The sequence below is a fragment of the Neofelis nebulosa genome, chromosome 16 (genome assembly GCF_028018385.1).
Source record: "Neofelis nebulosa isolate mNeoNeb1 chromosome 16, mNeoNeb1.pri, whole genome shotgun sequence".
NCBI classification, from domain to species: Eukaryota; Metazoa; Chordata; class Mammalia; order Carnivora; family Felidae; genus Neofelis; species Neofelis nebulosa.
In genome coordinates this window covers 38,419,903-38,433,514 of record NC_080797.1, presented here as the reverse complement: position 1 = coordinate 38,433,514, position 13,612 = coordinate 38,419,903, and the positions used below count along the sequence as shown (strand labels likewise).

Here is a 13,612-nt window from a genome sequence, read left to right as displayed (position 1 = left end):
TGCAGGCCACCAGTGACAAAGGAAACAGAGTGAGGGAATGGATAGCTCAAAAAAAAAAAAAAGAGCCTTGCCACTCCTGCAAAACAGCATCCCTGGCTGTGTCCCTTTGAGCGTAAGAGGTGTCGTTGTTGAAAGGAAAGCACGTACCGTTGTCTATGTGACTCACCTGTCCCTTCAGCCCGGATGCTCTTCTGGCCCCTGCTAGGTTTAAACATGTGCCCTGCTGTCCTTCTCACAGCTCTGCTCCCCCAAGATCCCCACCAGAATTTCAGAGTTGCAGCACTTGTTAAAACCAAAATCAACCTGCTGTTCTCTCTGGGGTGCTAGGGCGGGGAACAGAGGAAAAATGGAATGTGTGGCCAGGGTCCTCTCTTGAGTAAAGCTGGGGTCCCAGCCCTGGAAAGGGATCTTGGCCCTTAAGAAATTGCCTTTTCTCCAGACTCTTTAGCCTCTGGGAAGGGACTAAGCTCTCTCCCCCAGAGTAACAGTTCCTACTAACAGGTTCTGAGGCCAAAGCCTTCCTCTTGAGACTGGGGAGTGGAAGGAACTCGCCTGCTGATAAGGAAGGCATTGCTGTGACTCGAGTCTGCAGGCAGAGCGTGCCAGCTTTGATTCCCGCAAAGCTGGCTTCTGGAAGCGGGAACACCTACAGTAGGCCCTGCCCCGAGGTCCCACCCGGCTGCTGTTGGGCTGCATGCCAATGCTAGGAGGTCCGTGTGGCCGCGGTCCTTTTCAGGCTGCGGCCTGGATTTGCTCAGGCCAGGAGGGCAGGTCCTGCCTGGGTCCCAGCGTGGACTGCCGTGAGAAGCCAGGGCTCCCTCCTCTGGAGGCCCCCCCGCCGCCCCTCCAGCTCTCTGTGGTAAAAGATCAAAGAAGCTGCACCTGCCAAGTTGCAGATTTTGCCTCAGGCAACTAAATTTATTAGCAAGAAAAAATTTTTGTCAGCCCAGTGCTGACCAACAAAGTACATCGTTAATAAAGGATAACAAATCTGTCACTTAATTCATAAAACATACCTCAAGCAGTTACAACTAAAAATAAAGTTGGATTTTTGTTTAATTTAAAAGCCTCAAAAATAACAAGCAATATGTTTTTAAACATGTAGTAGACACAATTGTCTATTATACAATATACACTATACACAAGTAGGGCTGGGGCCGGTCAGGGCGGGTTGAGGGCAGAGGATCAGGAGGTGGAGGTGTTTTCATCTGAATCCAGATTTGAGTTGAAATGCTGTGTCCTTTAGAAAAGAAAACTGCTAGAGAGAGAAAAAACCCCGACGCTCCTCATGGCCCCCCAAACCCTCAACTGAAGCAGGCGTGGGGGAGGCAAGTAACGAGGACAGGAAGAAGGGAGCAATTAAATAAAACTTTAAAGCACACACAATACACAGTGTTCATCATCTGAAGTAGAGTATAAGGCAACGTTCTCCATAGAAAAAGAGGGCATCAGTGGATAGCTCGACTTTTTAAATAGAAAGTTGGAATGTGCTGGAGGAGGGCGGTGGCAGGGCTGGGCATGTGGCATGTGGCGTGAGGCAGCCCCGTGAGCCTCCCGGGAGGTGGATGCCGGCCGTGCCCTGGGGACAGGGTCCCGGGGCGTCCTGGGTGGCTGGCGGGGCCGGGGAAGGGAGAGAGAGGGGCATGGCACAATGCGACTCCGGCAGTGTTGGGGGGGAGAGGACGGGGTCCGGGGGGGGGGGGGGGGCTCACTTTGCTCCTCGACGGAGTGAAATTCATGTTTTTCCTTTGGAAATAAGGGTTCCCATTCGTCCTGGTTTAGAACGTCTCATTGGGCACGGCCACTGTCCACAGTCTGGGCAGGCCGGAGCTCGAGGTGAGAGAGAAGGGCCAGGGCAGAGCCAAGGGGCTTCAGAAGGAGGTGAGCACTGGGCGACGGAGCCCCTTCCTATGGGACCGGTCGCAGAACAGAAGGGAGGGGCTGAGGGTGGCCCAGGGCACCCGGAGCCTCCTTTCCACCAGGGGCCCAGGCAGGACACAGACGGGGGACTGTATCTTCAGGGCCTCCCGCCTCAGTTGGCCTTACAAGTTCTTCGTGACCAGGTGGGTCTTGTAATGCTTGGTGAGATGGTCGCTCCTCATGAAGCGCTTCTGACACTGGGCACACTCGAAGCGTTTGTCCCCTGGGAAGACGAGATGCGCGTCACTCAGAGCCCAGGTGCGGACGCTGTCCCAGCCCGGAAGAGGGGGTGCATGTGACGTGTGAGGGGCACCCTGTAAAGCTGGCGTTGCCTTGTCATCATAACCTACCCGCCTCCTGCTTACACGCTTGCTCCCTGTGGTCGACTCACCTAAACCCTCTGGCAGCTCATACTTCTCATATTTCTCTCCACCCCCCACATGACGTCACTTCCCAGTCTACTTTGTTCCCCTCCCTTGTCCCTTGCCTGAAATGCTGTACTTGTGTCCCTGTACCTGCACCCAGGACTCTTCCCAAGTAGGGCTGTCACCTGCTTCCTTCTGATCTTTGTCCCTGTGACTGACCCACTTGCCGAAAAACCCCACTTGCCCACCGACCTGTCAGCTGCCATTCTGAATATTTACTGCTCTTCCCCCCGGGAGGGTGGCTGGCCAGGGGCTGTAGCTTCGGGTCGCGTGCCCCATCCTTAGTCCCAGGCCAGGGGTCTGCTCACTGGAGACACTCGCCCTGGCAGTGGTTCTCAAAGCATGTGCCGCGGGCCACTGGAGATGCCCGCGACAGTGTTAGGTAGTAGCTGGATGAACACTGTTCTACTTTATAGTTTTGCATTTATTTGCCAGTGCATTAAAATATGTAACTATTACCAAGCCTGTGGTGCCAAAAATATTGCACTAGACATAAAGGAGTAAAAACAGTGAAACAATCTGAGGAAAATCATTTGGAAAGTGATAGTAGCAGAGGCAGTGTGGGACAGTGATTTAGACCGTGGACTTGGGGGGCTCAGTCAGTCAAGCGTCCAACTATCTCAGTTCAGGTCATGATGTCACGGGTCGTGAGCTGGAGCCCTGTGTTGGGCTCTGCGCTGACAGCTTAGGATTTTCTCTCTCCCTCTCTCTGCCCCTCCCCTGTTCATGCTGTCTCAAAATAAATAACTTAAAAAAAAAAAGAGATTTTGACCTGGGAACCAGAGGGCCTGGTGACCCGGCCACCTCCCCATGTCTCAGTCAAGTGGGCATAATAAAGAACCCTCCCCACAGAGTCGTTATAAGGATTAAGTTAGTCCATTGGTAACACGCACTGTTCAGTGGCTGGCACGGTACAGCAGGGCTTAAATAAATAACCGTGCGGCTACGGCAGACGTCATCGAGGCTGCGTAACGTGAATGGCATCACTCTGGGAAACGCTACAGTAAAGGACTGGCCTGAAAGAATTTCCTGGGTAGGCCTGGACCCCCCGAGAAGTGAGAGCGTAGCTCTCACTCAGCGCGGCCGGGAATCTGGGCTGAGGGAGAGGCCGGAAGCACCCCGTGCGGCCCGGAGCGTGCCGCAGGGGAGGGGACAGACCTGTGTGGGTGCGGGCGTGCCGCTGGAGCTCATCGCTCCGTGTGAACCTCTTTCCACAGAAGAACCAGTTGCAGACAAAGGGCCGCTCGCCGGTGTGCAGGCGCACGTGAGCCCGCAGCAAGGACGTCTTGCGGAAGGTCTTGCCACAGTCGGGGATGTGGCACACGTGCTTCTTCTTGCCCTGCTCTCCAGACCTGGGAGTTGGGTTGAGGGTGGGGACGGAGTGGGTGGGAAGCCGAGAAAGGGAGGGGGTAGAAGAGGGAGGCAGGATGGGTCGGAGAGAGGACGAGAGGTCAGGTCGGAGGGCACAGGAAAGGTGAGGGGGACGGGTGGCAGGCAGCTGCTACCTCACCCCTCTCCCACCTGCGTCCCGGAGAAGGGCCGGGGCAACAGGGTCCGTGCCGGGCTGGAGGCGTGGCCCCTCCCCCTCGAATCACCTCTTGTCCCCATCCTTGCAGTTGGGACACGTGCAGGCCATGCGGCGCCGCTTCTCCCCGGGCTGGGCCTCTCCGGCCAGCGCCTGCTCCATCTGTAGCTGGATCTGCGTGGGGCTCAGCCCGCTGATGGTCAGGTTGTTCCCAGAGACGTTCTGCACCGTCAGCTGCTGCTGCCCTGTGGACGAGAGGGGGGCAGCGTTCAGGGTCATGAAGCCTGGCGCCCCTCTTCCCTGCTGCACTCGACACAGATGATCATTGGAGCGGCTCGCACTTTTGGGAGGCTGTCAGGTGCCAGAGACCCCGTTAGAGACTTTAAAGGTGTTAACTAATCTAACCCTCATAACCCCCTGAGTTAGAGACTGTTATCCCTCTTGTATGGTTGAGGCTGAGGCTCAACGGCATATCAAGGTCATAGGTAATAATTGGTAGAAGCTGCGTCTGAACCCAGGCAGTCGACCTCCGAGGCAGTGTCCTGGACACTACACTACGCAGGCAGAATTCGGTGTCAGACTCTGCCCACGTGACCTCAGTGGGGAAGGGTCTTGTCTTGAGTGGTCCTGGAGTGTTTCTTCAGAAACGCCTCCAACCTCAGGCCCTTGTGAGGTACCAACTCTGCCCTCAGGGACGTCCCCAGGGATTTTTGTTAATAAGAGTGCGGAAACGGGACAAATCAAGTCCTCTGCAACGTGCATAAAGCCATTCAAAGCATGGGGAGTGTCACTGACCTAACACTGGTGTCTCTCTGAGTGGATTCAATCCTATGCCTCTAAACCAGAGTGACATAAATTCATTTAAGGATGAGAGAACTCCCACTGGCTTGAAAAGTGCTCCTCACCCAGCTGAAGAACACTCAACGAGGGGGCGCCTGGGTGGCTCAGATGGTTGAGCCACTGACTATTGATTTTGGCTCAGGCCGTGATCTCGCCATTTGAGTTCGAGCCCCCACGTCAAGCTCTGCATGGACAGCATGGAGCCTGCTTGGGATTCTCTCCCTCTCTCTCTGCCCCTCCCCTACTCACATACTCTCTCTCTCAAAATAAATAAATTTCTAAAAAACTTTAACAAAAAAATTAAGAACACCCAGCTAAAGCACCAGGAACCATTCTGCTAGGTAGCTCCCATGTTCCTTTGATTACGTGCAAGGGCCGTGGCGCTGCAAATACTGCCAAGTATTACCACCCAGCTGAAGTGTAGTGCAAGCCATTCCCACTGCCAAAGGCTCCCTCCTTTCCTTCTAACTGTTAACTCAACTCAAGGTCTCCTCTTAGGAGCCTTCTTTCAAGTCCCTTTACCTGGAACCTCCCTTGAACATCCCTCTCTGGTCTGTACCATGCTAATTTGCATGTGTATGTTAGCTGGAGAGCTTTCCTGAGTACATCTTATTTCTCCATCATATTCAAGGTCTTCAGCTGTCAGGTGGGGCCAACACGCGTCTTAAACTATCTCCTAGGGGCGCCTGGGTGGCTCAGTCGGTTGAGCGTCCGACTTCGGCTTGGATCATGATCTCACGGTTCATGACTTCAAGCCTCGCCTCGGGCTCTGTGCTGACAGCTCAGAGCCTGGAGCCAGCTTCAGACTCTGTGTCTCCTCCTCTCTCTGCCCCTCCCCTGCTCATGCTGTGTCTCTGTTTCTCAATAACAAACGTTTAAAAAAACCAAAAAAACCAAAAAACAAAAACTATCTCCTAGGACTTCTGTAAGGACCAAGTGGACATGCTCTTAAGCTAGAAGGGACCAGGCAAATGATGGGCGGTATTTTCGCTGTGGTTCCTGGGAACCCCGGGCTGGCCCACGGCTCCCAGGGGTGAGGCGAGCAGGCCTGCTGCCCACACCCTGGCCCAAGGGCCCACTCTGACCTCCGGTGTTGGTGATGGTGACAGGCACGCCCTGGACCTGGACACCGTTGATGTTGATGGTCTGCATGGCCTGGGCCGCTGCTGCCAGCTGGGCTGCGTTCAGGCTGATGATGCTCCCAGCGGGGGCGATCTTTGGCAGGGGGCGCTCTTTCCGGAGAATTGCGGCCGAGTGCTTTTTGCTGGTCCCACTCAGATGGGGAGCACGGGACGCAGGGCTGCTACAGGTGGTGGTAGAGGTGGCTGCAGCTGTTGTTGGGGGGCTGTCCTGGACGAGGACCGTCTGCACCTCACCGGAAGGCGTACGGATGTAGACCTGGGAAGGGCCGGAGAAAAAGGGTCAGTGCCCCAGCAGAGGGTGGGCCCCTGCATTTTGAACAGTGTTATCCCTCCGCACCCAAGTGAGAAGTGGGGGTGCCTCTTCACCCACCCAAGTCTTCCCCAGCTGGCCCAGACCTACATTCACACACTGTCGATGGCATCCCCACACTAAGGTGGCAAATGCTGACGACTGATTGGAAACCAAACACCGAATTTCCTCAGCATGAAAGATACAACGCCAGCGTCAGAAGTAGAGAATTAGAAGGGAGCTAAATGGGAACTTCACAAAAGATGCACCATGAATGACCGCCAAACGAAAATAGCTCTTAGGAGGCACGATCGATGAGGAACAGTTGTCCTCCACCTCAGATTGGCAAAGACGGAAAAATAAAATATGCTCACTGTTGGTGAGACAGCAGGGAAACGGGCACTCTTATGTCAGGAGCAGGAGTTGTGAGGTGGTCTGGGCCTACCGGAGGGAAATGTGGGAAGGTCTATCAAAAGCCTTAAAAATATGCACGTTAGAGCCTGAGTGGGACGAGGAGGGCATTTGTGGGGCAGTGATGACAGCAGCCTGGCACGGGTGTCGCAGCCCCAGCAGGCACCTGTCCACACGGGAGAGGTGAAATCCAGGGGGCAGTGATCCAGAAAGGGGTATATTAAGGCTAATGGAAGCAAGGGTTCTGTCACAGAAGATGGTTACAAATATGGAAGGGAGAATCTAGAATAAAGTGTGTGGCACTGGACAGGAATTGGAGGTAATGGTGGAAACTCTTGGGTTTCAATATAGAGAAACAGAGATAGAAATGTGTGATAATATATGTAGGTATGTGCGTGTCCGTATCTTTATCTATGTAGGTATTACATATATGTGTACGTACGTACTTATGTATATTTATGTATACTTCTTGGCTGTGTCCACTGAGAGAGGCTGGGAGCAGCAGTACTCCAGGGATAATGAGCTCACCCAGCACCCAGGTCTCAGCTTCTAAAACTCATGCTCCACTAAAAGGAACCAGGGCTCCTTGGAGAAAGAGCTGATTCCAGGTTTGGGGGCAGGGAAAGTGCAAGACCTTGGAACACCTGTTGTACCAGAAAGTACGAAGGTACAAGAATGGTGGTGTCATGGGAAGAGGACACGGGAGCCAGCCTGAGGGGTCTCCCATTGGCCAAATATGGGAAAACCTGAACATCAAAATAATAATGCTAATGGGTTATAACCCACTGGCTAAAATGGGGACCTAATAGTCCCTATTGACATAAATAAACAGATGGAGAAGAGAATGACACAATTTCCAATCAGAACCAGGACTCCTGGGAAGAATGATCCACCCCAGGGCTGGGGCTAGGAAAATACAAGGAATGAAGAACCTGCTACAACAGGGATGGACCCTGAAAACATTATTACTAAGTGAAACAAGTCGACTGCAAAAGCTCACCTATTGTAAGGTTCCATTTAATGAAATTTCCAGAATAGGCGATTCCATAAAGACACAAAATGGATTAGTGGTCGCCAGCGGGGTTGGGGGAAAGGGGAGAGGAGGAGTGGCTACTAAAGGTACAGGGTTTCTTTGGTGGGGGGTGATGAAAATGTTCTAAAACTAGACAGTGGGGATGGCTGCACAACTCTGTGAACATACTAAAACCTACTGAGTTGTACACTTTAAAAGGGTACATTTCATAGTATGTGAATATTTACAGCTGATTTAAAAGAGAAAAGGATGGGAGTATGTCAGGGGATACAGAGGCCAACCCGAAAGAGCTCCAAATGGCCGAGGGTAGGACCAATGTGAGTAACAAAATAAATAACACAGTCCTGGATTATAACCCAAAGTATAACATAGATATACATGAGTCCCTCTACTGCTAGAAATAAATGATTGAATAAGTAAATAAAGAAGAAAAAGTCATCTTTATAGAAGAATTCCCAATAATATTACGTAGATACTTTCTCTTCCAGGATGCAGAGCTTAATTCTTAACCCCCACTCTTGCCCATGAATATGGGCAACTCCCATATTAGGACTTAGCAACTCCCTTCCAAAGAACAGAGAGGGGCGCCTGGGTGGCTCAGTCGGTTAAGTGTCTATCTCTCTCTCTCTTTTTTTATGTGTATTTATTTTTGAGAGAGACAGAGCGTGAGCAGGAAAGGGGCAGAGAGAGAGAAAGAGAGAGAGGGGGAAACACGGAATCTGAAGCAGGCTCCGAGCTGTTAGCACAGAGCCTGATGTGGGGCTCGAACTCATGAACTGTGAGAACTGACCTGAGCTGAAGTCGGAGGCTTAACCAGCTGAGCCACCCAGGTGTCCCAAGTGTCCATCTCTTGATCTTGGTTCAGGTCATGATCTCACAGTTCGTGAGTTCTAGCCCCATGTCAGGCTCTGCATGGACAGTGCAGAGCCTGCTCGGGATTCTCTGTCTCTCTCTCTGCCCCTCCCCAACTTGTGTGCGTACATGCTATCTATCTCTCTCTCTCTCTCTCTCTCTCTCTGTCAAAATAAGTAAATCAACTTAAAAACAAAAAAGAACAGAGAATGGGAAAAGTAGTAACTTCAATGAAGAGACCTAGCAAACACGACCTTAACCAGCAACAGAGGTTAACATCAGGGACATGACATCATCAGGATGGCATATGGACATCGTGTACTCCTCATATAATGTGATTAGAGGGCCATCTCACCTCTGTAGTATTCTTTGCAAAAACCTATAACCCCAGACTGGGGGCATTCTGTAGGATACCTGACCAATACACCTCAAGACTGTCAAGATCATGGAAAATAACGACCAAGAAGCTATCACCTGAGGGACCCAGGGAGATGTGCCCACTAAGTGCAACATGGTATGTGGACTGGATCCAGGAACAGAAGGCGGACATAAGTGGCAAGACTGGTGACATCCAAGTCAAGTTTGGAGTTAGGTAACAGTCTTGTATAATGTCGGTTTCTTAGTTTTGACAAACGTACTGGTAATGTATGATGTTTAACACTGGGGGAAACTCAAGTGAGAGGTAAACAGACACTCTCTGCACTACCTTTACAACGTTTCTGGAAATCTAACCTCTTCTAAAATAAAACATTAATTTTAAGAAAATCTCTTCTAATAAAAGATACTAAAGCAAGTGGGCAAAAGTCTGATGAGGAATGGGACATTTACATAATCTCAAAGTATCTTCCTCTTAATACTACTTCACTACAAAGAAAAAAAGGTGCAGAAATCTGGTGAACATATTTGCTACTTTAATTGTCACCAGTAGGGAGACAAATTGAAATCATGCACCCTTTTTAGGATATGGTGAGAACACAGCATCACTTCTGTATTTCTGCAAAAAAAAAAAAAAAAGCACAGCCCAGAGGTCATGAGGAAACATCACGCAAACCTAAACTGAGGAACATTCTACAAATAACTGGCCTGTAGCCTTCAAAAGTGTCAAGGTTGTGGCACCTGGGTAGCTCAGTCCGTTGAACATCCGACTTCGGCTCAGGTCATGATCTCGCAGTTTGTGAGTTCGAGCCCTGTGTCAGGTTCTGTGCTGACAGCTCAGAGCCTGGAGCCTGTTTTGGATTCTGTGTCTCCTTCTTTCTCTGCCCCTCCCCCCTCAAAATTAAAAAAAATATATTATTTTAAATTAAAATTAGGGGCGCCTGGGTGGCTCAGTCATTTAAGCAGCTGACTTCAGCTCAGGCCGTGATCCCATGGTTCGTGACTTCGAGCCCCACATCGGGCTCTGTGCTGACAGCTCGGAGCCTGGAGCCTGCTTCTGATTCTGCATCTCCTCTCTCTCTGTTCCTCCCCCATTTATGCGCGCTCTCTCTCCCTCTCTCAAAAATAAATAAACATTAAAAAAAATGTCAAGGTCACGAACATCAAGTTAAGACGGAGAACTGTTCCAGACCGGAGGAGGCTAAGGAGACATGACAACTACATGCATGTAGTTCCCAACTACGCGGGAAGACTCTTTTGCCATAACGGAATTATCGGGACAAGTGCTGAGACCTGAGTGGAGTCTCTAAACTAGATGCTAGCATGTTTCTTTGCTAATTTCCTAGGTGTGATGGTTGTACTGTCGTTATGTAGAATGTCCTTGCATGTAATAATGAGACCCTTTCTATAAAACATTTGGAAGTGACAGGGATTGTGGTGGCAACTCAAATGATTCAGGGGCAAAAAGTTATTTGTTAAAAAAGTCCTGCTGGGATTTTGATTAGTGCTGTTTTTAAATTCCTGGGTTATCTGAGACTGTGTTTCTCAGTTAAAAGCAAAGAAACAAACCTTACAGCATCTCTTAATGAATACACAGTTCTCATCCCCAATTTTCTCATATGTGCCCCTTTTGCACATTAATTGCTATTTTCCGTGTATCTGTAGTTTCTGTTACTAGAACATTTTTTGTTCATAATCTAGAGCAAGGGTCAGCAAACTTTTTCTGTAAAGGGCAGATACTAAATATTTTAAACTCTGTAGGTCATGATGAGGTCTCTGCCTTGTAGTGCAAATGCAGCACAAATGGACATGTCTGCTTTCTAATTAAACTTTATTTATGAAAGCAGATGGGTGGGCCAGATTTGACCGTGAACTGCCCATGTATGAATCAGAATATAATGCCTTTTTAAAAAAATGTCCATATCCTTTGCCCCACTTTTAGGAATTTATTTAGCTAGAAGACTGGAAACTGCCTACATCTACAGTTAACAGAGAATTAGTGGTATAATATACAGCACCTGAGGATACTGGAAAACTATTTTATCTTTAAAATAATGTTGTAGGGACACGCGGGTGGCTCAGTCAGTTAAGCATCCAATTTCGGCTCCGGTCACGATCTCACGGTTTGTGAGTCTGAGCCGCACATTGGGCTCTCTGCTGGCAAAGCAGAGCCCGCTTCAGATCCTCTGTCCCCCACTCTCTCTCTACCCCTTCCCCACTCATGCTCTCTCGCTCTTTTAAAAATAAATTAAAACTGGGGCGCCTGGGTGGCTCAGTCTGTTAAGCGTCTGACTTCGGTTCAGGTCATGATCTCATGGTTTGTGAGTTCGAGCCCCGTGTCGGGCTCTGTGCTGACAGCTCAGAGCCTGGAGCCTGCTTTGGATTCTGTGTCTGCCTCTCTCTCTGTTCCTCCCTTGCTCATTCTCTGTCTCTCAAAAATAAATAAACGTTAAAAAAAATTTTTTTTTAATTAAAACTTTAAAAAATATTTTAAAAATAATAAAATATAAAATAATGTTGTAGCTAAATCTATGCACATTTGCGTGATTATGTCCTTAGGAAGACCTAGGTTTAAGCCCTGCCTCCATCAATCTCAAGATCTGGGACCTCAGGGAACGGAGGGGAGGTACTGCCAAGATGTGTGCACCTGAGCAGGTATCACCTCAGTTCCTCTGTACAGCAGATCTGATGATGAAACCTCATAGATATTATAATGCGTAAATTAAACAGTTTAAAGAAAATCACTTGACAATACAGAATGTGCCAGAAAGGAGGAGGCACTCTAAGGCAGACCTCAGATTTCCTCCTGTGTGACTCCCATGTCCACAGGTCAAACTCAAGGGCACTCCTTTTCCACCCAGGAAGAGGACACAACTCCCTACTCTCACTGACCGTGATGCCTTGGTTCTCTCTCTCTAGACAACTGCATGATAAATTCCTCGACGGCAGGAGCTGTTTTCTTGTACTAAAAAAAAATCCTTGTCCTCAATTTTAATTGTAGCACCTGCCACTGAGACCCAGCAAGTCAAAGTGAAAAGCAGAAAAGAGCGTGGGGTTTGAAGTCAGAACTTCAAGCTGAATCTTGGCTCTTGTCACCTATGCCCCATGAGCTACTGGATACTTCCTAACTTCCCTGAGTTCCAGGTTCTCCATCTGCAGCACAGGCCCCATCTCTGGCACTTAGTAGGCATACACAGAGAATAAAACCAACTCACACAGAGCCAAAGAGATTCCAGAGTAATACAACACCTTAATAAAAGCCCCCAATAAGAACATTCTTGTTGAAGTTCTTAGCATCACAGATGAATCTAGCCTAAGAGTTCCTGCCATCAAGCTGGCCTGTGTCTCCCTGTTTTTTTTCTTGTCATTAACAATGACCAGAATTTTCTTGCTTTACATCAAATTCTATGGTTCTGACTGAAATTCGTTTCATTCTTGTACCGTTCTGAGTATGTAGTTCCATAATAATAAAAAAAAAAACGAACTTTACTATTAAAAAGTATATATCTGCCCCCTACCCATCCTCCGAAAGACTCCCTGAAAGAAAAACTGGACCACGGTATAGGTATATAGGGACATCTCGGCTTATTTCTAAGGATGAGCTGTATGTAGCCCTATGAACCGAAGAGAGCCCATTTGCCGGCCCAAATGGCCACTTCCTGCCCACCCCAGACGATGCTGAATCCTAGCACTCAGGTCAAAGTGGGAAATGCAGCAGCACCATCTTCCAGAGCAAGCCCAGGGGGAACGGAGCGTCAGCCATTCGGCGCGAAGGAGAGGGAGGCAGGTGCAGAGGGTGAGTGTGGTACCTGAGTAGGCGTCGGCTCAGCCGCCTGGATCTGAAAGTTCTGGGAGGGCTTCTGGGGGACTGTGGGGAGGGTGGCAGATGCCGCCTGCACCACCCGCAGGGCCTGCTGGGGGATCTGCACCACCTGCTGCTGCTCGGCCTTGGGGGGCACCACCTGGACCTGCTGGACCACGGCTGGCTGGCCCCCACCAGGGCTCTGAACAATGAGCAGGTTGTTTCCTGCCTGGATGATGTTGTCCGCAGTGGTCTCGATCAGCACCGTCTCCACCTGCTCAGCCACAGCGACGGGGGGCTGGGAGGCAGGCAGACTCTTCTTCCGGGCTTTCTTGTTAGTCTTAGACAGTGGTGTGGGGGGGCTCTCCGTGAGGAGCTGAGCGGTGGCCCCGGAGTCACTGGTGTTCACGAGGTTGTTGACGGGCAGCGTGAGCGTCACATTGCCGCCCCCACCTGTCAGCTTCACCACACTGGCGCCGCTCTGCACAGGAGTGGTAGTCGTACTTGACTTCTGGACGGGGGCTGGCTTGATGGGGACAGGCTTGTGACTGGACGGTGAGGGGGTGATGATGGCTTGGCTGGTGCCGGGGATGATCTGGATCTGGTTGGCGAGACTGGGCTGTACCTGGATGGTCTGGGAATTGCTCGCCTGGATCTGAGGGACCGCCTGGTATTGGATATTGGCATTTGACCGGGTCCCTTTGTTGATCACAGTGGGGTTCTGGATGGCGAACACCAGCTGCCCCCCAGGATAGGACGCACTCAGTTGTGACCCCTGAATCTGAAGGATGTTTCCTTTGGAGGACAAGATTCCAAAGCTATTCTTGCCAGGACTGAGGGGGAGAGGGGCAGGTTTGATGGGGACGAGTTTCCGTGGCGTGGGCTGGGGGGGAGCAGGAGGCGTCACCGCAGCTTCAACAGCTGGAGGGCCAATTTTGCTACATGTTGCAGCAAGCAGGGCTAGAGGAGATGGCTGGGAATCCTGCGAGAGAACAGGC

The 13,612-nt window shown here is 50.4% G+C and overlaps 1 protein-coding gene across 6 annotated transcripts in view; it reads right to left on the bottom strand.

Annotated features, from left to right (window-relative positions):
* Nucleotides 1-890: 890 nt before the first annotated feature.
* The window catches only part of SP2 (Sp2 transcription factor), a 30,704-nt gene continuing 17,982 nt past the window's right edge, over nt 891-13,612 (bottom strand). For all 6 annotated transcript variants that reach the window (XM_058705462.1, XM_058705458.1, XM_058705457.1 and 3 more), the window contains exons 3-7: nt 12,622-13,596; nt 5,796-6,108; nt 3,941-4,115; nt 3,504-3,697; nt 891-2,143 (exon numbers count right to left, since the gene is read on the bottom strand). In XM_058705462.1, coding sequence (XP_058561445.1) covers nt 2,043-2,143; nt 3,504-3,697; nt 3,941-4,115; nt 5,796-6,108; nt 12,622-13,596 — 1,758 coding nt within the window. In that variant the 3' untranslated portion in view covers nt 891-2,042. The remainder of the gene's footprint in view (nt 2,144-3,503; nt 3,698-3,940; nt 4,116-5,795; nt 6,109-12,621; nt 13,597-13,612) is intronic.